This window comes from Musca domestica, unplaced genomic scaffold (assembly GCF_030504385.1).
Source record: "Musca domestica strain aabys unplaced genomic scaffold, Musca_domestica.polishedcontigs.V.1.1 21, whole genome shotgun sequence".
Taxonomy (NCBI): Eukaryota; Metazoa; Arthropoda; class Insecta; order Diptera; family Muscidae; genus Musca; species Musca domestica.
The window spans coordinates 11162830-11186858 of NW_026712258.1; the positions used below are offsets into that span (position 1 = coordinate 11162830).

General features: G+C 34.5%; 5 protein-coding genes across 5 annotated transcripts in view; 2 read left to right on the top strand and 3 right to left on the bottom strand.

The window, feature by feature from the left end:
- Nucleotides 1–718: 718 nt before the first annotated feature.
- LOC101897423 (vacuolar protein sorting-associated protein 37B) lies at nucleotides 719–2853 on the top strand. Its single transcript, XM_005187521.4, has one exon. The coding sequence runs from the start codon at nucleotides 786–788 to the stop codon at nucleotides 1449–1451; it is 666 nt and encodes a 221-aa protein (XP_005187578.2). The 5' UTR covers nucleotides 719–785; the 3' UTR covers nucleotides 1452–2853.
- An 814-nt stretch (nucleotides 2854–3667) lies between these two features.
- LOC101898095 (protein KRTCAP2 homolog) lies at nucleotides 3668–5268 on the bottom strand. Its single transcript, XM_005187525.4, has 3 exons — nucleotides 5097–5268; nucleotides 4008–4305; nucleotides 3668–3945 (listed from the first exon to the last, which is right to left on the bottom strand). Exons 1-3 carry the CDS (start codon nucleotides 5104–5106, stop codon nucleotides 3822–3824), a joined length of 432 nt encoding a protein of 143 aa, XP_005187582.2. The 5' UTR covers nucleotides 5107–5268; the 3' UTR covers nucleotides 3668–3821.
- A 4270-nt stretch (nucleotides 5269–9538) lies between these two features.
- On the top strand, nucleotides 9539–13220 carry LOC101897591 (MMS19 nucleotide excision repair protein). The gene is made up of 7 exons (XM_005187522.4): nucleotides 9539–9797; nucleotides 9872–10255; nucleotides 10320–10669; nucleotides 10754–12217; nucleotides 12287–12532; nucleotides 12637–12804; nucleotides 12869–13220. Exons 1-7 carry the CDS (start codon nucleotides 9713–9715, stop codon nucleotides 13058–13060), a joined length of 2889 nt encoding a protein of 962 aa, XP_005187579.2. The 5' UTR covers nucleotides 9539–9712; the 3' UTR covers nucleotides 13061–13220.
- A 5-nt stretch (nucleotides 13221–13225) lies between these two features.
- LOC101897766 (MORN repeat-containing protein 4 homolog) lies at nucleotides 13226–14041 on the bottom strand. The gene is made up of 3 exons (XM_005187523.4): nucleotides 13884–14041; nucleotides 13591–13816; nucleotides 13226–13530 (listed from the first exon to the last, which is right to left on the bottom strand). The coding sequence occupies exons 1-3, from the start codon at nucleotides 13909–13911 to the stop codon at nucleotides 13263–13265; spliced, it is 522 nt and encodes a 173-aa protein (XP_005187580.1). The 5' UTR covers nucleotides 13912–14041; the 3' UTR covers nucleotides 13226–13262.
- A 4052-nt stretch (nucleotides 14042–18093) lies between these two features.
- Nucleotides 18094–24029, bottom strand: part of LOC101901043 (uncharacterized) — a 31682-nt gene continuing 25746 nt past the window's right edge. The window contains exons 4-7 of the mRNA XM_059122719.1: nucleotides 19464–19510; nucleotides 19263–19391; nucleotides 18936–19177; nucleotides 18094–18860 (exon numbers count right to left, since the gene is read on the bottom strand). Of these exons, the coding sequence (XP_058978702.1) occupies nucleotides 19016–19177; nucleotides 19263–19391; nucleotides 19464–19510 (338 nt within the window). The 3' untranslated portion in view covers nucleotides 18094–18860; nucleotides 18936–19015. The remainder of the gene's footprint in view (nucleotides 18861–18935; nucleotides 19178–19262; nucleotides 19392–19463; nucleotides 19511–24029) is intronic.

The window sequence follows — 24029 nt, forward strand, 5'->3', positions numbered from 1 at the left end:
TCAGACTCATTCAAAATTATATCCAACAAGTTGTTTTCAATTTTTTATATTTTCTTCATTTTTTAAATGAGTAGCACGAAAAATTAATTAAATGCCTGTATTTTCTCTCAAAACTATGAGCCAAACTGTTCAATCTTTCGATTTCATTGCTAAACTTGTTAATAGCTTCAATATGCGAGCCGCAATATAGGTGTCTTCCAATCATTGGTTTTGAAAATATTTGGTCTGTTCCAGAACCTGCAAGAATCTACTAGGATTGAAATTTTTTCGATATCATAAAGGGAAAATCGGTTATCGTAGTAAAAACTTTTATAATCTTGCAGTTCCGGAACATACCAATTTCGTTTTCATTTTTCAAAACAATAAATACATGCACAAATGGTCTGTTTCAGTACGGCAAAAATGTAAAAGCTTTTACAACGACATCCGATTTTTCCGTTAAAATATCGGAGAAAATTACAAAACTAGTAGATTCTTGTAGGTACTGGAAAAGTGCAACAGTGAGTAAAGACAAATAATCAACTATGTATAGTTGAGTATTTAGTTTTCACGCAAGTCCATTGTCGAGTTCGAGTTTCAGAACATTGAGTAATAAAAGTCGATTATTCGATTAATCGGAAGTCGACTTACGTATCCCTAATTACTCATAGAAACAACAAAGAATACGAAGAAGAGTCAAATAACAATTACTCATAGAAACAACAAAGAATAAAAAATCAAATAAAGAATAAAAAATAAGAATTAAAGTTTTTGTTTTGTTTTCTGCAGCTAACAATTAGACAAACATGTATCAGGATTATTTAAACCAATTGCGAGTCTCAATAAGTCCACTATCTACAGACGAACTGAAGGATTTGCTCCATGACGATGAAAAACTCGACGAAAAAATTGACACGGTACTAGAAGAATTGAAGGCCCAAAAAGACAATTTGTTTGCTGAGAACCGCTCCAAGGCCGAAAGTAATATCGAAAAGGAGCCACAAATTATTGAACTTAAAGGAAAAATAGTCGAACTAAATGAAGAAGGAAAACGATGCTGTGAGGCAGTGCAAGAAAAGCTAGCTCAGATCAAGGAGAAATCCGGCGGTGTAAGCCAAGAGACAGCACTGGCTCTGTTGCAGACAGCTGCAGCCGAAAGTGAAGAGGCATCCGAAGAAATTGTTAAGAAATTCACAGACAATGAAATAGCAGTTGAGGCATTTCTTGAGGAGTTTTTATCAGCTCGAAAAAATATGCACTTACGCAAGTTGAAGGCTGAAAAAATGCAAGAGTTGATGAAGCGTCAGGCACAAGGCGGGGCAGGTGGTCGAAATATGGCAACTGGTCCAGCCTACAGTAATATTCCCTCAAGTGGTTTTTATCCAGCCCCACGTTTGCCGTATGGCGGTGGCAGTGTACCATATCCCGTTGGTGGACCAATGATGCCAATGCCACCACCTCGTCCCTATTGATAGCCATAACAATAAATCCCGTTGACCTCATAGTAGCGTACAAATCGATAGCTTTGGTTTGCAATTAATCCCAAATCAATTCACTATACCCACATTGTGTCATTTGTGTGAATTGAAATGCAATACCTTTTTTTGAAAATCTCCTCAAGCGACAATTACAATGTTGCAATTTTTGAAATTTAATTATCAGTGATTTTATCTATGATTTTATATACATCTTTTTTTTCTTAAATGATGAATTCTACATTGGAAACATAAATGTGTTATAGTTACCCAGGCCATTGTTATAAGCAAACAAGTATTGCAGAAAATAAAATACAAAGTATCTTTTATTTAAAACATTGAAATCAAAGAAAGTTTTGTTTCTTGTATGTTTGTATGGTAAGGCAACGCAACGGAGATGAGTGGAAGATTGGAATATATGTTTTATATCTATTTGCAAGTAGTCATAAGAATTTGGTCACGTCTGATTATTAGTGATAAAATTTATGCATGCATTCAATATGTTTCCAGGCGCCTTTTGATGAGCTATTTCAGAGCTGTTATTTAGTTATAAAAGCTCGGTACCTATAAAGACATTGTTATGTTTGAATAGTGCAAATTTTCCATTTCAGTAGATTCGATTTACTCTGCAGCGTAGTAAGACGTATCTGCTGATCACCTTGTACATTTTCTGTTTCCTGCACCAATTGGTACCAATCGGAGATCTATGTGCTTTATGCCTCTGCTGGTTTTCTATAGACATGTGATGTATATACAGGATGAGATGAAAAAACAGCAACCAACTTCAGACTGCTGTTAATTCTAAACTACTCGTCCGATAGCTGTTAAAATGATTCCAGTGACAGCTCATTACATTGTTTACAAGCGTACAAAAGCATTTTGGAGAGAAGTTTCCAGAAAAAAAGTTATTCGTGATGGAATTCGAGCGTGATGGTGTGATTTCGTTATATTCGGCTGTAAACCACAAGTGGATATCGCTAGAGCGCTCCAGAATTTAAATGTGAATAAATCTTTTGTGTCTCGTACCATCGCTTGTTACCGTGATACTGGTAGCGTAGCCCGACGTCAAGGAAGTGGACGGAAGAAAACAGCAACATCAGCAGTAATGGTTCGAAAAGTGAAGAAGCATCTTGATCGAAACAGTGGCCGAAAAATGGCACGTGAGCTGAACAAATCGCCATATTCCATTTGGCAAATATTGAAAAATGAGCTCGGGGTAAAGCCATTGAAATTCCAAAAAGAGCAAGAACTTACACCGCAAAGGAAAGAAAATAGATCAAAGGAGCTAAAGAGTTGCTTCGCTTGGCTGAAAGTGGTGAACTGTCGAATTTGGTTTTCTCCGATGAGAAAACATTCGTTGTCCAGTAGTTTGTAAACAAACCAAATGATCGTGTTTACATGTCAAAGAGGTCAGATGAAAATGTGCACCTTCGGTTGGCCACCAGAACTCAAGCGCCGGCCATGGTGATGGTATGGGCCGTCACAAAATGAGGTTCCTCGCTTCATTTCCAGCGCACAATGGCCACCAAAATCTCCGGATACCAATCCGTTGGACAATTGAGTCTGGAGTATTTTGGCAAGCAAGGTTGGCACTAAAAAATACCAAAGTGTCGATCACCTCAAGCTAGCGCTTCACCGGGAATGGGCCAAAATACCACAGAGCAACATTCAGGCATCGTGTGACTGTTTCACTGACCGTTTGAAGGCCATAATTCGTGCCTAAGGTGACCAATTCGAACGAATCTAAACTTATTCTTTATTTATTCTTTGATGCTACTTCCGACATTTTTTGCTTTCATTCAATAAAATTAAAAAAACAAAAATTATGGCGTTTAATTTTGTTGCAGTTTTTTATCTCACCCTGTACAGCATAAGGACAAAGATATTAAAATATATTTGAAGTGAAGAAATTATCCATATATCCTAAAGATCTTTTCCTCTATTTTCGAAGTAATGGTGCTTTGTGTCTAATCCAATGACATTTCACTAAAAATAAACGTTACTAAGAATACTAAAATGAAATAAGGCCTATTGTGAAATAAAATAATGGCGGTGTGCATGCAAATAAAGGCCACCACTTTTCTGAATAAAAATGCACATAAATGTGATTTTCTTTCCCATCCACTTCTTAAACAGACCGAGGCCAGACTCTGCATATTGCACTCGGATGAATGAAATGCTTTTTAGTTGTCGCATAGCTAGCATTTTTTAAATTAAATTATAAAATTTCTATTTTATTAAAAAATAATTTGTATGTAATACAATGTGGTTACATGCATAATAATATTGCATCATCTATTGCAAAAAGTATAAAATTTATAATCCAGAAAAAATATTCGATAATTTCATTCGATCTTTGCGATCAAATTATTTGTTTTTCTTGCCACCACCCCGTCGATAGTGTATGGCTTCTGGCGCAGCAGATGTCTTATTATAACAATCGTTTGATATACGATCTATAAAATATAAAGCCAAAATCGAAAAAAGAATGCTGAAATAGAAAAATAAAACGCATTTTATTACTCAGTACATTTAAATCCAACTTCAACTTACCAAGTAGTGGCACACACACGATGCACAATACCGGCCGACATGACTGATATAAGCAGACAGACTACAATTTCGGGAAGAAATTTACACGCGAAATCTTCTCCAAATAAAAGCATTTCAATGTTGGACAGCGATGTTAAACTGAATATGAAAATAAATGAACTGACAAAGCCTCCAAATATTGTCGTAATTTGAGACGATGTAAACCATTCGGCATAGAAACGTAACGTGCCATAGATAACTAAACTAAGAATACAGGATATGATGGCGCTTCCAATGTGGGCCTTTTGTGGTATGGGTCCTAAAATAAACAATATTTAGATTCATTAAAAATATTTCGTTTTTTACAATAAGAACAATGTTACGATAGTATAGTTCTATAGGAACTATGATACGAACGGTTGGATTGGTATTTGGGGACCTAGTTGAAACTCGAGAAATTCATATTTATTTATTTTAAATAAAAGTAAATAAAAGTAAAATGTAAAGTAAATAAATTTACTTTTTAAAGTTTCAAACTGTCGGAAACTAGATTATTTGCAACTGTTTGTAGGTACGGGACATGTATAATTGGATATTTCTGCATACAATAGAAACACCTACAATAATTGATTGATAGCATGTGTTGAATAGCTTCAACACTCCACTTGCTTATTCCTTAAATTCAGCACCTTAGCAAAAAAAGTATCTGCTGATCAACTTTTGAAAAATGTTGTCCCTGTTCTAGCCAGTATCCATCGGAGATCTATGTACTTTATCGCTCTCCTAATTTCGTTAAGACTTAGCATATTTTATTAATGGATGAAATTTTGTTTGTCATGGAGTGAGTGGACAGAGAAGCATCATCGTCTTTTATCTATCTGGCAGAGGAATTAAAGCAATATTCTTCTGTTTCCTAAATATGATGCATACAACTTTTATTGGAGCTCAATGGAAATCGTAGAAATAGATGCATATTAAAAAGAAATTTCACGTAAAGCTCGCCGAGAATGGAATGTTGTCGGTGCAAAACTTGTATTTCCATTCCCTGATACATGTCATTTACTAAAAGTGTCTTGACAAGCAAATTTGTCGATATGTCTTGTTACTTACTCTCAATCATATTTATTGAAAATTAGGACCTCTTTTCCTTTATTTTTGGCGATTCGAAGTCCTGAACAAAAACTCTTTGATCCTGATGAGATTTTTTCCGGCAATAACTAATCGCAACAACAATAAGAGCAACCACAATAATTTGAGTAATTAAGCCCATTTCAGTGCTGCCAGATTCTAATAAAATAAACAATACACTAAGAAAAATATTGTAATGGGTTAAGATTACATTACCCTACGTTTATATGTTTTCGTTATCCCGAGCGTAGTTTTCATGGTAGAAGAATATAGGTAGACGCATAGACACAGCTGCTGAGACAATGAACTGTCAAACTAATTTTGGAATTGAACATTTTGAATGAAAAATTATTGAAATTTGTAAAAATTTTTGTAAATCCCGTGTTATAATAACCTACGAATGACGTCGTATAAGAAAACATATAAATATCTACATGTATTTGAAAAGACGTTTAAAATGTTTTGACTTATCAATGTTCCCAAGCGTTGGTGCGTCTAACTGTATTCTTCTACCATGGTAGTTTTAATAAATAATTGGTATTTTCCAGAACTGCAAGAATGTAAAATGTCTTACTACTATAACCGATTTTCCCTTTATGATATTGACCAAAATGGTAAAACTAGTATATTCTTGCAGGTTCTGGAACAGAGCAAATAGTATAATAAATTTTGCATGTATGACGTGGTATGTAGACAATTGCAAAACAATTAAAAGTGTTCGAATGGAAATTTAAAATTTATATTTCTTTACCTTTTAATTATTTCTTAGCTTCTTACTTCATAATTTGTTTGCATGTCAAAAACTGTTAACATTTACTGCCATTCATGGTAAAAGAATACACAGCTTTTGGAATTGAAAATGTTGAATGAAAAATTATTGAAATTTGTAAAAGTTGTGAAAAATGCATATTTTAGCAACCTTTTACAATTTTTGACATATTAATGTTCCCAAGTGTTGATGAATCTACCTATCTACACTCTTTTACCATGCTGCCATTTTAAAATGATATACAGAAATGATGACAATCTTTTTCGGTAAGCATGTGGAAGTAGAATAAAACTTTTTTAATCCAAAAGTTTGAATGAAACATTATTCAAATTGGTATAGTAGTTGAAAAACACATGTCATAATCATGGTAGAAGAATACAAGTAGTCGCATCGACACAGCTGCTGGGACAATGAACTGTCAAACCAAATTTGGAAATGAAAATTTTGAATGAAAAATTATTAAAATTTGTTAAATTGTTCGTATAAGAAAACATATAAAATTCTACTTATTTTTCTCAAAACATTTAAAAAATGTTGAAATATCAATGTTCTCAAGCGTTGATGCACCTATCTTTATTCTTCTACCATGTGTCATAACAAAGCCCAAATATAGAAAACTTTTAAAACTTTAAACTTATTTCAAGATTAACATTTTAGAATTTTTGAAATATCAAGCGCCTAAAATATATCTATATCATATTTAATTTCTAGAAAAAATATTTATTTAAATTTTTATTCATTCAATTGAGTAAAGGAATGTGTTCTAAGTGGTTTGCGATTCTGCAATAAATTTCACTTGCGAAGTCAATTGAACCTCAGTTTCCAAAGGCACAAATAAATGAGAACAACTTATTGAAAAATAGCCCTACCTTGATTTTATTGTACCAAGCATAAAACGATTTTTTGACTTGCTTAAGTCATCGGCAGGCTTTTTAGGAAAATAACAAAGAAGCGTAGGGCATAAATCGAGCTTAGTCAACCTAAAACTCCTTTATAGAAAACATTTTTCCTAAATATCACATAGGTTTCGACATAGAAACATAAAATATTCTTAAATATATTTAATTAAAAGGTGAAAAGAGCACAATTTTTACATTGTTGTTCGTTAAGGTAAATATTGGGCATAATAATGGTAAGGTCACATCATATGCATTTCTTTTACAACATGTTTTAGGTAAAGATCCACCCACCAAGGTAATATTCATGGTACAATGAAATAAAGGTAACCTCATTTAAAATTAGCATTCCCAACTCTGCATTTTCTGTAATTTACCTTTCTCAAATTTCAATGCATTGCAACAGTTTCCATCCCTGATTTTGTGTGTATACAATGGATTTATGAATATAGATTTTGACAATGAGATGTTGTCAAATGTATAAATTTGAAAAAATTGTAAACATATGATTACATGACTTTACCTTCTTAGTTCTACCATGGTAATATCATGCTATCTTACCATTAACATTTTTTATTTTATGCCCCTTTATTTTCAAATTGATATTTTGTAGTCCTTCCTTAAATATGAGCATACAACTGGAAAAAATTTTGCTTTTATATCCGACCGGCTGTAAAGATCAAGGAAGAGTATATTCTAAAACAGAAAACTAAAATATTAGTCTGAAAAGTTTTGTAAAGATTCTTGCAGGTTCTGGACCAGAGCAAATATCACGTTTTGTTTGCTACAATGCTGGAAAATATGTCATCCTTCATTTTCTCACGAAATTGCATTAAATTCGTTACAAGAAGTTCTCCGTGTACGTCCATATAGCAGGTATTGTGAAGATTTTGGCAACATTTTTATGCTGGCAATTCTTGGGTTTTGATCCTTGAAGACGGACCTAAAGTGAAAAGTCATTGGATGCCTACATAAGAACTTAAATTACCGATAACGTTTCCATAATATGAAGGACTTGAAATCTCTATTTTTATATGCATAAGTCCAAGATCACATAATTAATCTTGGTATACCAATGATATGAAACCTAAAACTGTTTTTACGTGGAAAGAACCCCGATTATAAAAGTTTTTTTTTTTTTTTTTGTAAAATCTACCATTCGTCATACGAAAATATTTTAGATTTGAAAATAGATTTTATTTGAAAAATGGCAAGGTCGAGTTCGTCAGAAAAGGGGTTGCAATATTAAATTCAGAAAATGAGTTTACTTCTATTGTTTTGCCATGGAACCACCCATGGTAAAATTAAGAAGGTAAAGTCATTTCAAATAAGCATTAAGCATCTTTGGATTTTCTCTAATTTACTTTGTCAAATTTCACTGCATAGAAAGTAGGTTCCCATCTCTGATTTGTGTATGTACAATGGATTTATAAACAAATATTTTGACAATGAGATGTTGTCAAATGAATAATTTTGAAAAAGTTGTAAACATATGATTGCATGACTTTGCCTTCTTAAAGCTGGGAATACATAAAGCGCTTATTTGGCTGGCTTAAGACATCGGCTGGCTTCTTCGGAAATGAACAAAGGAGCCTAGGGCCAAAATCGAACTAGGTCAACCTAAAACTCCTTTGTTCCTCTACGAAGAAGCCAGCCGATGACTTAAGCCATCCAAATATGCTCTTTATGTATTTCCAGCCTAATTCTACCATGATTATAATGGCTTATGACAAAAGTTACCTATGCAGGTCCATATAAAAGCTACATTCGGTATTTTTAAGATTTTAACAGAATTTTTAACGGATTCTATTGTTTTTGAGAATTGCCAAATTCGTTTTAAATGATGGAAGGTATTGAAAATTCGACCCGGCCAAACTAACAACTTTTTTACTTGTTATCTAGACGTAAGTATATAAATTAAAAAAAAAAACAATGAACAATAACCCACAAAATATGGATTATTGATCATGTCAACGTGAAAAACGGGAATTTGTTGTAAATTTCAAATGCTCGTTTAAACACATAAAATATATAATATAACACAACAAAACCATTACCATATTAATACATTTTTAGAAAAAATAATTTCAACCCAAACTATTCCGCGTGCAATTTTTTTTCAAGTTGAAACCAAACAGCATACGTTCATAAAGTATTTTACATTTTGCAATTTTAGGAAACATGAAATATACAAATATATTATCTAACGTGGTGTCGTTGTTCCTTAACCGCAAAAAAAGTTTCCGAACCAAAGCCTTTACCGTTTTGTTAAGTACAACGGCGATTTTTTTCTATTATTAGACAAAAAATGTTCACATTGCCCTGCAGTGAAATTTTATATGAAATAATGCCATGTTTACGTTAGAACTTTTTGTAGGGTTAACCTACTTTGAGAGGATTTATTTGAAGTAAAAGTAATGGATATGACAATTTAAATCCAAATCCAGTGGGTTAACCCTCATATATATAAACGTACTATAAGGGTATACCTATCATATCGAGTTTGACACTAGTATAACTATAGAGTCAAATCAGCTGGAACTTGCTGTTACCTGTAATAATTATACCATTGCTTCAACGTTGAAAAAAACCAATTTGTTTTTGAAAAAAATAACGCACGGTAGAACAAAAAATTTTACATTTTTTACCGTTTTTCTTTTCAATAATTTTATTCCGTACGTACGTCGCTGGCGTACGTCGGGTTTAGGTATGGGCCCAACGTCATTTTAAAATTCTTCCCCAAATGTTAGAATTCACATATGGCAACTATCTCACAAGTGGTGGAAGAAGAAGCTGCGATGTCCTTTATTCTCGTGCATTGACACTAGAAAATAAAAATAAAAATCTTTTGTTCAGTTTTTTCATATAAAAAGAGGAAGTTTAGTACATTACATTTTAATAGTAAATTATACTCTTTTCTGTGGACAGTAACAATGGTTCCCCTGAGTCAAGCCTGTATTGAGGAGGCAATACAAAGTGAGATAACTTTAAAACAAAGTGCCGAACAAATAGCTAAAGGTTGGTTAAATATAATGTGGACAGATGAGTGGGTGGTGGGCTGATAGTAAAATTGATAAGCGATTCTATTCCAGATATAGAAAACAAAACATACGATGTGGTTAAGCTATGCGAAAGTTTGCAGTTCTGTTTGACCTCTAGCAGTGTGGAGAAACGTGTACAGGGCACCCTCTTGTACTCACGAGTCTTAGCCCTGTTACCAAATGATCATCTCAATAGCGATCAGGTTGAGGTATTGTCAAACTTTTACGCAGCCCGCCTTAAGGACCACCATAATGTTGTACCCGCCGTCATAGAGGGCATCGATGCCCTGGTTCACATGAAACACTGTCCAGGAAAATGCGTAGTTATGTTACTGCAGAATTTCTTCTTGAACACAACGTGCCAATCACAGCTACGAAGTGACCGTTTTCGTTTATTCCAGCTTTTTAAATATATATCGGAAAAATATGTTGAAGGTAAGTGAGGGGTTGATATATATTGTTTGATTTCTTTTTAAACAGTACACTATATATTTCGCAGAACTTAAAGCAATGTCCGGCGATTTTATATATGGAATAATAAATTCCTTAGATGGGGAACGTGATCCAAGGAATTTGGACTTCATATTTACATTTATGCCGAACTTTATACAAACATATCCCTTGCTGCATTTAAGTGAAGAGATGTTTGAAGTATTTGCCTGTTATTTTCCAATTGATTTTAATCCCACCAAAAACGACCCTGATACAATAACAAGAGAAAACTTGGCTTCGAAATTGACCCAATGTCTTGTTGCCTCGCCGGAATTCGTTGAATGGACTGTAGCACTGGCGTTGGAAAAATTGGAAAGTGATTTGGTTGTGGCCAAATGTGATTCGTTAGAGTTGCTGGTGAGTTGGGTTTAAGTATGATATATTCGCTTAAGTTTGTAAGTTTCAATTAGTAATCCTATTTTGTCGTTTTCACCTTTTCAGTATCAAGCAGCACTGAAGTTTCCCTGCGATCTTTTAGAATCGCACTTTGAACAAATATGGATTGCATTAAAGAATGAATTATTTCCTGGTTCCGAAAACACTGATGTCGTATCATATGCCTTGCGTACCTTACGCTGTATTCTGGAACAAGCGACAGCTGCTTCAAAGACCGACATTAGCCACAATTACCAAACTATTATTTTGGGAACCATTTTGCCGCATCTAAGTGATGTTAACCATCGCCTATTTAATTCTGCCTCTACCATTGCTTTAGTTTGTGTAGCTGGAGATCCGGTATTTGCAAGCGAAAAAATCCTTAACACCTTCCTAATTAAGCTAAATGAGAATCCTGCCACATTAAATGATGACCAATGCATACGCATTTATAATATTATTGCACAAATGTTCAATATAATTTCACTGAAGGGAGAAACCATATTTAAAGCTGTCAATACAGAATTGTGCTCACAAATGCATTCCCACATCATTGCCAGCTTAAAAAAAGTAGATGCTGAAACAGACAGTGCGAATTTAAATCAAGATTTATTAAAAGTTTCTTTGGTAGTGCTGATAGAGTGTGCACCAATTATCAGTGAAGCCAATAGGGTAATGGTTTATAGAATTTTGATGAGCCTGTTGACAAATGAATCGATTGATTTGGAACAAACACAGCCCTTGTTGGAACGTTTAGGGGCCTTGTATCCCATCGAACTGCAATCGAATTGTATTGATGGATGTATAAAAAATTTTGGTTTGTTTTCAAATTTTGTGAAAGAAAAAATATTGTCAAATCTGATACCGCTTGTTAGACAAATTGCCTTTACCCAACGAATTTTGGATTTACTCTATCAGCAAATATTTGGAGAGGGTGTACCCAATGATGTGAGACTTTTATCGTTGCAAGCTTTAAACTGCTTGCTAAAGACCGAAGATGAGCGTTTTGTTCAAGATCTCCAAAACAACAGTGAACTTATAGACAAACTTGTACAGTTGGCGCTAAATAACAAAGAATTAAACTCCGAGGTTTTAACACAAATTGCCCGCGCTCTAAGTGCCATTGTTCAAACTTTATCAATTGCCGAACAATATATGATCGCCACAAGTTATTTGTGCAGTTTAAATTTACAACTTGAATCAGATTTGTATGTGGCAGAAGGACTTTTGGGCTATCTGCATAAAGACATAAGTCTCGACGATCATTTTGAACGTCTGTTGAATGACCTTACCCAGCTGTCACTACAATCGGAAAATGAGGGAATGCGAGAGGTTGCCCATCATCTGTTATGTAGTTTGGTGAATAAGATCGAGTACAATGACAATAATCGTGGCATAATAAAACGCACCATCCATAAACTGGCGGAGGCCATTAAAAAGGAAAATAAGAAGGCAGTTGAAGCATTGTCATGGCTAGGCAAGGGTCTGGTTATGCGAGGTAGTAATGAAGCTGGTGAAATTGTTGAAACAGTAAGTGACTTTTTTGTTGATTATTTGTCATATTTCTTTGAGGTTAAATCTTTATTCGATTTTTTTTAGTTATCTGAACTCTTGGACCACCCATCGTTGTCCAACGCTGCCTCACTAGCATTTGAAATTATATCTTCTGAGTATCCTCAATTACACCTGCCACAAGTGAAATTTTTATTCCAACAAAAGTTCTTCCACATGATTTTAGCGAAATTGGGCCATAAACTGGAGCAGTATTGCGAGAATCATTTGACTGCATTCGTTTATGTATTGAAGGCCACGCCGCATGCGGTTTTAAAAATGAACATTGAAAAGGTAAAATTCCTACTTTTACAATTACTTAAAATAAGAACCGCACATTTTATGAATAATGAATACGCAATTAAGTAATTGTTCACTACCCATCAATTTAATTACAGATTGGACCAATTCTTTTCAAATGTCTGGAGTCGGGAAATGTTCATACACAAGGAATATCTTTGCAAATTTGTGAAAACTTTGTTAAACATCAGGACGATTATTTCCGCAGCCACTTGAACCACTTGATTCCAGCATCGCTGAAGCTAACAACGTGTAATCATTCGATGGTGAGTATCACACTGCACTTTAAATTTTAAAAAATAACAATTTCGTTACCTATTTTCATTACAGAAATTAAGAATATCTGCCTTGAAACTTCTATACGATATTACGAAATATCCTACTTTTGTTCTGCTACCTTATAAAGTTGATGTTGTATTGGATTTGGCTACAGCTCTCGATGATCCCAAACGCTTAGTACGAAATGCTGCTGTACAGGCTCGCAATGCTTGGTATATGATAGGAGCGCCAAAGACCGAATAATCGACAATTTTGATAGCCATTTAAGATAGATAATACATGGAAACTAAAATATTATATATGTATGTATATAAGAGTATTTTTCTATATAGAATTGATTATTGTTTAGTTTTATAAAGAGAGAACAAACGACACTGTGGAATAAATGTAAGCTCCAACACAATGTGGTTTTTGTTTTCTATGCGTTTATTTGATTTCGTCATCATCAGTAGGGGTGGTCACATTGAGATCTGGCCATTAATGCACATTTTTGGGCCTTTTGTACAACTTCGGGGCAGCGAAGTTTACGCACCAGACGGCAGTCTTGAAAATATCCCTCATTTCTTGGAAACCCATGCGTGAAGTCCTTATAAGTAACCAATCCATGGCCCCACACTTTTCCACCACGAAATTCTCCCTCGAATTTCATTCCATCGGCACGCCAAAATATGCCAAATCCATGGAACCAGCCATTCATGAATTCACCTTCGTATCTGGAAATTTACACTGAAATGTTGTTTCATAACACAGAATAAAATAAATGAGAACATTACTTGGCTCCATCTGCAAACCACATGCAGCCCAAACCATGACTCATGCCTTCAAAAAATTGACCATCATATCGGGTACCATCGGCAAATTGTAAATGACCAACTCCATGTTTCATGCCACGTTGATTCCATTCGCCAATATAACGTGTTGAATCTTCATAACGCCAGCCACCCACCTTCACCGCTCCCTGTGCGGCTGAAGATTCCATGGCCATGCTTGAGCCTCTTCCTGCAAAACCAATACATAATATTCAAAATATGGATTGAGATTCTGTCCAGGTTTTTGCTATTATTACCCTGTTGACCCTCATCATAATCATCCATATTTAACTATCACTATTTCCATACAACAATAAACACTACGAATTTTACAAATATTTTTCTTCGTATACACTATATTCCAGTGGGTTTTCTTCGTTCAATGGCCAATTGTTTACTAGTCAATGAAGTGTTTTGTTTGGCTTCATCATTTCGCATTGGACGTGTTTGTTCTGTTTTCCAAATCTAATTAACATGATTTTCTACTGTCTTTTGGAATGTGACCATGTGCTTTGTTTTGTTTAGAAAGTCCACTTGTTGCTTTCACTCGGGGTTTTCGCGCCGAACAACTGAATAGCCTGCATTCGGGGAAATAATAACCATTTTTCCTTATACTTGTAACGTCGAAAAGAAGATGGGACATAAAATGTATTTGAAGATGGCAATAAAATGCAGAGCTAATGTTGTTTGGAAACTTAAAAAAAGAATATCTGAAATAATGGCTCCCTTGCTGATTCCAAAAAGATTGAAACTAAATAATAATATAAATATTAATAGGATTATTATTATTTTTTTGGTAGGGGATTTTAATGTGGCCATATATCGCGGCCATGGGGTTTGTGGTGTATATTGACCTCGTTTAGTGAAACAGTGCAATAGAATATAAATAGCAAAGTTAAAGCTCACAATCGTTGCAAGGGAAATAATTATAACAACTAAAATACATAACGACTATTTTGGTGGCGGAATAAATAGACGAAATTGCAAGCAGTTGGAAAGTGTGGTGTAACATATTCTGAATAAACCAAAAATAAATATTTAGATTTAAATGATGACATATTGTTGTAAAAAATCTACTATTTTTAAATAAGACTTTAAAAAGACATGCCTTGAACTCTGTTTGTTCCCTTTTTGACTTTATTGATTCTCTACGTTCTGTGTTTAGAAATCTATTGAAAAAAAAACACGGCATGGTAAAGAATAGGGATCAAAGTCGGGGGGTGAAAGATTCCTTTTGGGAATGAGAGGTCTTGGCAAGCATATTAAAATACCAAAGGAAAAATTCGGCGTGAAACAAACTTCCTAGTTAAAGCAGGATGCATTTTTTTCTGTTATCATGAAGTGCATCATGAAATCGCCTTGTACATTGTCCGTAACACTTAGTTCATGTCTAATTTGAAATATAATTAGTTTTATCCTTATGCTTAACGAATATGGTTGTGTATGCGCTTTAAGAAGGCTGGGAAATATTGCGAAATCACTTTGAAAATCATGGCAATGTTGCTTTGGCCATCTCTTAGCTCCGAGGCTTTAAAGGACCATATTCGCTTACATTGAAAAGTCGATGCAACCAAAATGAGGCACCGTTTGGTGCGAAATTTGATCCAGAGGCAAAATAAGGCCACCTTTCTTTGCAAATGGGCAAGGAGTGACCGTTACGTTATAGGGTTGTTAATGGATTTCTTTTTTTCACAAAAATCGAGGACGTGAATATTGGCAACATTCGGCTTTAACAGGATGGCGCTACGTGCTACACAGACGTAGGTACACTCGATGTTTTGAGCCTTGTTTTTAAAGAGCTCATTATCAGTCGCAGAGCTAATGTTGTTTGACAACCTTCTAGTTCTGATTTGACACCTTTGGACTATTATTTTTTTATTAAAGGAAAATATTCGGGAAGACATAAGTAAAACATGGCAGCACACAATCGATGTCTTAAAAAAATTGGACCAATGGTGTAGGCTACAGCTTGGCCAGCCGAGATGGCATTTTGAATAATTTTTTCTCCCCTAATTACCCGAAAAAGAATTTTGAATAAAGTATTTAGTAGTAAATAATTCGGTATATCTGTTTGTAGCTTGTGTACCTTATTTTTGAGTCAAATCGATTGTGTCATAACCCCCATAATGGAATGGAGATTAAGTTCAAAAAATCAGTCATAATCCCATAATAAAACGATTTTGGACACAAACACCATTATGGGGAAGGTATTGTTAACATGATTACGACAAAGTAATTTTTCGTGGGGGCAATTCCCAATTATCCGTTAATCTCAAAATCCGTTAATCAAAAAATCTGATATCTAACAAATGGGTATTTTTCAAAAGCTTATGAAAATGCCTATCCAACAAGCAGTCATATGTATTTTTTGAAAAAAATGGTATTTTTGTACCGGAATTTATAAAAAACAAGTAAAATAGTATCAGTTGGTTTTGACGACAGATGTGTACCCCCAGCCTTGAGTTATGATTATTCAAACAGTGACAATATTGACCAATTCGTATCTGATATAAATATTACACCGTGCCAGATTTGGACTATATCGACTACTTCCTATACTTTATATGAGATATGTGCAAATTTTTGGAAAATGTGGAAATATGCGTGAGGTAGACCGAAGTATTCTATTTTCATTCTTCATATAATACAGATAAAATATTGGAATGTGTAAAATTTGAAGGAAATCTAACATTTATATCCAGTTTTATGCGAAATCATAAATTCCATATTCATTTCAGGTTTCTGGTTGAGAGAAATATTTAGATATAGCAAGTTGTAAAGAATGGCTTACTTGTTTCGTAAGTTATGAAAGATAAAAGTGTTGAAGATTGTGACCCTTTGCGTGTGAGGTATTAGAAGGGGTTAACGTATATATATCATCTTCAAAACAGATCTTGTGTTAGCAAAAATATTTGCATGTGTTTGATTTCAAGAGAGTTTTATGCTTATTTCGCTTTCCTTGAGCGTTTTTTAAACCTTAAATCCTTTGTGGGGATGTACCAGAAGAAATGGTCCGATCTCTACCATATTTATAACAGATCTTGTGTTGATGGAAATATTGAGATGTACCAAGTCTGAATGGAATCGGATGTTAATTTGTCGTTTTATGAGTTTCATGGATACTCAAAATGTTGACTCTTTGTGGGGAAGGTACCAGAAGAAGTGTACCGATATATCCCATCTTCTCACCAGTCCTTGGGTTGATAAAAATATTGTGATGTGTGTTATTTGAAGAGAGTTAAATGCTTATTTCGGATTTTATGATCGTTTTGGTTATTCAAAACTTTCACCGCTTGGGGCGGGGGGATACCAGAAGGAGTGAACCGATATTCCATCTTCCCACCAGAAATTGGGTTATTAAAAGTATTGTGATGTAGGTAAATTGAAGATAATCGGACACTTACATCACATTGTATAAGAGTTATAATTATTCAAAATTTTGGCCCTTTTTGGGAGAGGTGCTGGATGGAGTGGACCGATATTGTCCATTTTTCGCACCTGACCTACCACTGATGCAAATATTAGTCTTTGCAAAGTTGGATTATCCTCTCTCTTTCTGTGCAGTAAATTATTTTCTTTGAAAATGTTGCCATTTTGTGGGAGGAGTGGACCAATATTGTTCATCTCCGAAATCGATCTAAGTTTAATAATACGATGTACCAGGTTTGGACCAAATCAGAGACCCCCTTCGAGAGTTATCGTACGCACCAGACAGACGGACGAACGGACATCGCTAAATAGACTCCAAATGTCCTGAAACGGCCAAACGTCATTGAGGCATGTTTTGACCGTATCAAATAATATATACCCTGAGGGGTATAAACACCCTAAAAAGTTGAAAATGGACCCATTATGGGGTAATAAGATCTACATACTACATTATAGCCTACATTCTTGCATTTCTAAAATGTAAGTTCTGTTATATAGTTTTTTGCTCATTTTGTGCATAAATATAAACATAAAAAAGTTTTTTCGTTTCTTAAATTTAATTTCAACAAAATAGATAAAATCATGCGAACGAAGGGTTGAAAAATTGATCAAACTGTCTAAACCTATTTTATCAAAAATATAATAGCTAAAAATCACCCTTTACTTTATTCTCAACTAATTCCATTTTTGTCTCGGTAATTATTCCAGCTGGTGTATTATCGTTATAGGATAGACAATGGTTCTACTTCGGCGAGAGAGTTCGTTTGACAACTTGTATTAAAACCCGAAAGTGGACATACATATTCGATTTGTTGAATTGTTCGCAAAGAAGGAAAATAATCGACTGGTGTTGTTTTTGTAATAAATAAGTTAATGAATTGTAAATTTCATATTTGACCTAGACATAGTTTTATATCAAGGCGGATAACACCGATTAAGACCACATAATTTTCCCAGAAATTTTTTTCAATATGCTACGTTACCAATCGTGATATATTAATTGCATCACAATGCCTTTCAAATGATACAAAAGTAAAATTATTATATTATTATTTTTAGTACAGTTTTATTGATTAACTTGATTTCTGTTACACAAATTAAGGTGTACTATTTATTCTAAAAGAAGCTTAAATTGTCTGTTGTAGTCGTGTGTTCTTTTTTTATACGGCAAATAGGCTTGATAGAAAAATGATAATTTTATTATTTATTGCTGCAAATTAAACTTAATTTTTATATTAATAATAGTAATAATAATTATCTTGTTCAAGGGAAAAAAATTAAATAATAATAATAAATGACAATCCAATCAAAATGATAATAATAATTTTGTTTTTTATTCTAGTGTTTGTATCGGTGTATTTTAGTGGGCAAAAATCTTTACTATGCTTCTATATTGATTTGTATGTATGTATGTTGCAGATTTAAAACATTCTTACCTACCGTTGTATACAAAAGGATTTCAAATAAATATCAGAACATAAATATAAATAGGAGTTTAAGTATAATATGGGGGAAAGTAATTACCAGTGATTTTTGTATATTATGTTGTTGTTTTGCTTCTGTGTTTCTGTTTTCTTCATTGTGTTATTAATTCAAATAAAGAATGTCTTACAAACTACAATTAGGACTATAAATAAAACTTGTAGATTTCTTCAGATGATTGATCATCTCTTTTTTTGTCTCTAAAATATTATGCCTTCTTGCTGCAAAAAATCATCGTGCCATTGCAATGGGGAACTAGACACAAGGTGCCATTGTGAAATTATATTAATTGGGTCTGGTTACAAAGAGAGAAACCAAATGAACTGTAAAAAACAAAAGAAAACAAATGTTTGTTATTCCAAAAACTGCAAGGTTATCACAAATCAAACAATACTCACATTCTATACAGTAAGATTTTTGTTTGATGAACCATTTTTTTCTATGATTTATTGTTGCTGTATAATCAGCGCCTCTCATTCTAAAGCTTTTTCAAGTAAGCAGCACATTTTACAGCGCTGCTAACCTGGCCCGTGCTAATAAGATTTAATTTCTTGTGCTTTGCCCGGAATTTCTTGACATAGGCATCAATCAAATTCTTGATCTTATTGGGATCGATTTCACCCGAACGACTGTGACAAATCTATATTTGGCATTGAATGAAATTGAAAAATACATTTTATTAGTTCGAACAGTTGATGGTGTGAGGATAAGCGTTTTAATGGTACCTTAGGCACAGCTCGTCGCATTATTTCCTTGTAATCTTCCTTTGTGATGTGTTTTTTGTTGTATCTTGGTTTCAATACCAATTTCACTTCCTCGACCACACGTTCTTGTCGATTCAATTTACGCAGGAACTAAATGGTGGCATAAATAAATAGATTGTAGTTTAGTTCCATGTTTGTTGTGGGAATACCATCATCACTTACCTTTTCCTTCAAATCCACTGACATATTTGATACTTCATTAAGATTACCTGCAAATTGAGAAAAGGTATTACATATTAATATTAGTTTTAACATAAATATACAAATGGAGTAATATAATTAAATAAGTAATCAATATGGAGTAAATTTTATTCATAGAAGTAATGGTTGAACTCTTATTCTTAAAACATAAAATAATCAAATAAATTGTTCATCAAATTGTCATTGGTCATTTAAAGTTTATACTACTGAACCAACAGATGTTGAAAATTTAAATAAAATTTTATAAGATATTTGCAAATTTCCATTACTCGAAAATTTAGAATTCGGCAGGAAAATATATTCTGTTGCATATTTTTAAAAATCACAGTCGAGTTGAAAGGAGACAACTGTGAACTAATTCATACTGCTGTCGCAATAAACGCTCCAGTTATTGTTGACGGTAAAATATGTTGTTGTAGCAGATTCACATAAGATAACTAAACAAGTACAGGGTGAGATTAAAAAACTGCAACCAGATTCAGACATTAACTAAGTATTAGGGGCAATGTACAGGGTGAGATGAAAAAACTTCAACCAAATTCAGACTACTGTAATTTTTTAAGCCACTCGTCCTACAGCTGTTAAAATCATTCCAGTGACAGCTCATTATATTGTTTACAAGCGTACAAAAGCATTTTGGTGAGAATATTCCAGAGATAAAGTTATTGCTGATGGAATTCAAGCGTGATAGTGTGATTTATTTATATTTGGCTGGAAAAACACAAGTGGCTATCGTTAGAGCACTCCAGCATTTAAATGGTAGCGTTCCCGACGTCATGGAAGTGGACGGAAGAAAACAGCAACATCAGCAGAAATGATTCAAAAAGTAAATAAGTGTATTGATCGAAACCCGGGTCGCAGTGGCCGAAAAATGACTCGTGAGCTGAACATATCGCAATATTCCATTCGGCAGATATTGAAAAATGTGCTCGGGGTAAAACCATTGAAATTCTAAAAAGTGCTAGAACTTACACCGCAACATAAAGAAAATAGACTGAAAAGAGCTAAAGAGTTGCTTCGCTTGACCGAAAGTGGTGAACTGCCGAATTTGGTTTTCTCCGATCTCCGATGAGAAAACATTCGTTGCCTAGCAGTTTGTAAACAAACAAAATGATCGTGTTTACTTGCCAAAGAGGTCAGCTTAAAATGTGCGCTTTCGGTTGGCCGGCCACCAGAACTCAAGCGCCGGCCATGGTGATGGTGTTGGCCGCCATAAAAGCCAATAGTCGCTTTTCGCTCGTATTAATCGACCGTGGCATCAGAATAAATGCCGAAAATTATCGCGAAAATATTCTGGAGGCCGCATTTTGGCCGCAGACCTTCCAACCGTACTCAGCACCATCGCACTCAGCACGCTTCATTTCCAGCGCACAATGGCCACCAAAATCTCCGGATACCAAACCGTTGGACTAATGTGTCTGGAGTATTTTGGAAAGCAAGGTTGACACAAAAAAATACCAAAGTGTCGATCACCTCAAGCAAGCGCTTCGCCGGGAATGGGCCAAAATACCGCAGAACAACATTCGGGCAGCGTGTGACGGTTTCATTGGCCGTTTGAAGGCCATGAATTCGTGTCTAAGGTGACCAATTCGAACAAATCTTAACTTATGCTAAAATTTGATGCTATTTTCAACATTTTTCGCTATCATTGAATACAATTTTGAAAAAAAAAAAAATAAAAATGATTGTGTTTGATTTTGTTGCGTTTTTTATCTCACCCTGTATTTTCTTTTCAAGAAAATAAATATTATTAATAATAAAACGAAATCAATGCAGGCCACAACTACCATATTATATACATATTTCCTTAGCCTAACATGTGCATTTTATTTATGTATTACTTTCAATTTATGAAAATTGTTAAAAAAAATATTAAAATTCAAAATGATTTCAAAATGCTTATTTTAACGTATGCAAGAAAAAAAACTTTCAAGCTTTGAAGCCTAAATGTGACAATTTTGCTCATTTACATAGGAGCTGATGGTGCTTCTTTTCTTCCAAAACCCAAACGTACGTAATTTTCGTACACATTACTATGATTTTCAAATCAATGTCGCAACATTTCCCAAACTAATAATATTTCAAATCAAACATTAACTACCTGTTAACATTTACGAAATAAGCACTAGTTGAAAAAAACTTTAGATTGTGGACCTTTTAGATATATTAGACGGTACACATTATTGTTCTCGTACAAAGAAACTGAACACCAAAACAAACGGAGGTTTCGTGGGTTTAAAGTAAAATGTGGGGTGGGAGGGGAAGTTGAAGCTACTGCTATTCAAATTGTTTTCAAACTAAATGTTAATTTTCTTTAGATAATGATGTAACCTCACTTCCATTTTAAAATAATCTATTTATTGTATTTAATTGTTGATTGAATACGGTAGAACTCTCCTATCCACAGGTCACATTTGTCAATATGATGGCGTGCAATTGCCAAATAGTGTTGAAATAAATTTTGTTCACCAAGGTTCATCAGGATCCTATGCCCTTTAATAATAATATATGCCCTTTTGTATAACTAAAGTAATTTTGAGTAATTTTTACACAAACACTTTTAAATTATTATTCTTCAAAAGGCTACATTTTGATGATGACAAATTTTCTCTTGATATCTCCAATTATATTTAAACACTTTTTGTGTTCAAAAGAAGAGAACACATGTAAAGAAACACGTTGGATTTGGGAATTTCAAAATTGCGATATCTTAGAAATTATAGATTGAGTGGGATTGAAAAAACAAAAACCGATATCTGGATGTTTATTTATACCTTGTAGTTCTATCGTAATAGTGTCGAGGTAGAAATCGACCGGAAACATATCATGGTGTCATGCCTGCAATTGAACTCCTTGGGCTACAATATTGCCCAAAAATAAAAATTGTTGGGTAATGGAATGGAATGTCTATGGTATGGTTGTACATATAAGAGGTAATACTTCGTTACAGTTATTGTTTCAAATTCTAATTGTAACTTGAAATGGGGTGATTTCTTAGCTGTAATGGTTAAACCGCTTACGCACATTTCGTATTTTTTGTTTCAAAGATATTCCGTTTGGTCTCTAATTTAACCATTAATCGTCTTACAAACGAACAAGCTTGCTATTTCAAAATTTTGACCCTTTACGGGAGAGGTACCAGAAGGAATGGTCGGATCTCTGCCATTTTTATAACAAATTCTGTGTTGATGGAAATATTCAGATGTGCCACGTCTAAATGGAATCGGATGTTAATTTCGCGTTTTATGAGCTTAATGCATATTCAAAATGTCGACCTTTTGTGGGGGAGGTACCAGAAGGAGTGGACCAATATATTCCATCTTAACACCAGATCTTGGGTTCAGTCCAAAAAGTTGCATCGCTACTAATTACAGGCGCATTTAGACGCCCTACTCAATTTAAAATCGTTAGGTTTATTCGTAGAGGAACAAGCTGCTAGGAGTGCCCTGCGGCTCAATGGCGGGGTCAGCCATTCGGACACTCCGCCATTATCAAGTATGTGGAAAGTATAGTAAATCAGGACCTAAGCATAGCTAACCACTTGATATTCACATACCTAACATAGACATTTGGACTCGTGACACTCCACCTTTTAACGGTATAGCTGTCTATACTGATGGATCAAAGATGGAAAGTGGAACGGGAGCCGGAGTCTACTGTGAAAGTTTAAATATCCGACGATCCCTCAAATTAAACAACAACTGTAGTGTTTTTCAGGCAGAAATCTTCGCTATCAGGAAGGCCATAGAGCTGCTGGCAAATAGAGTCAATGAACTGGACGTACCGGTGACTATATATGTCGATAGTCAGGCGGCCCTGAATTATTTTACGATCAAATCTATGGCGGTTCTGGAATGCAGGAATACTCTGGAAAAGGCTATAACGTTTGTCAAACTCTGTTGGGTCCCTGGACATTTTAACATATCTGGCAATGAATCTGCTGATGAATTGGCCAGGCGCGGATCTGAGTCCGTAGATCTAGGGATTGAGAGCTCAGTGAGACCACCCTTATGTCACTTTTTCCAAATTCTGCATAAGCAATATTTTGGGAATTTTCAGCAAAACTAGCTATCTGGAAGGGGATGTAATGTCTCCAAAAAGATCTGTCCGATGATCTCCGAAAGGAGATCTAGGTCACACATATCCATGACGAAGCTGGACTTGAAACTTGTGGTAGGCCTAATTACAGGACACTGCAACATTAAGGCCATGACATCCAAATTTGACGATACTGAATACTGCAGGCTTTGTCAGGACGAGGAAGAAATTGAGACGGTGGAACACTTACTATGCCACTGTCCAACTCTTACAGGAGCGAGACAGAGGCTACTGGGTAGGCAAATTCTGTCGGATTTGTCTTCCCTCTCCGACACTGAACCAGCAGTCATCCTTCAGTTAGCCAGACGACTAAAATGGCTAAAGACGATGCGTTAACAAACCGTGGACATAAACCTCTTAAACTCTCTATTCTCTATACAATTTCTTATTTCTTCATTCCTAGCTATTCATTCCTTTTCTTTCTCTAGC

Coding starts and splice junctions, on each gene's coding strand:
- LOC101897423 (XM_005187521.4), top strand. CDS start 786: ATGTATCAGGATTATTTAAACCAATTGCGAGTCTCAATAAGTCCACTA.
- LOC101898095 (XM_005187525.4), bottom strand. Junction 3,946..4,007: donor CGTGTGTGTGCCACTACTTG/GTAAGTTGAAGT, acceptor TTTCTATTTCAG/CATTCTTTTTTCGATTTTGG.
- LOC101897591 (XM_005187522.4), top strand. CDS start 9,713: ATGGTTCCCCTGAGTCAAGCCTGTATTGAGGAGGCAATACAAAGTGAG. Junction 9,798..9,871: donor TGCCGAACAAATAGCTAAAG/GTTGGTTAAATA, acceptor ATTCTATTCCAG/ATATAGAAAACAAAACATAC. Junction 12,805..12,868: donor CAACGTGTAATCATTCGATG/GTGAGTATCACA, acceptor TTTTCATTACAG/AAATTAAGAATATCTGCCTT.
- LOC101897766 (XM_005187523.4), bottom strand. CDS start 13,911: ATGGATGATTATGATGAGGGTCAACAGG. Junction 13,817..13,883: donor TTATGATGAGGGTCAACAGG/GTAATAATAGCA, acceptor TTGGTTTTGCAG/GAAGAGGCTCAAGCATGGCC. Junction 13,531..13,590: donor TGGTTTGCAGATGGAGCCAA/GTAATGTTCTCA, acceptor GTAAATTTCCAG/ATACGAAGGTGAATTCATGA.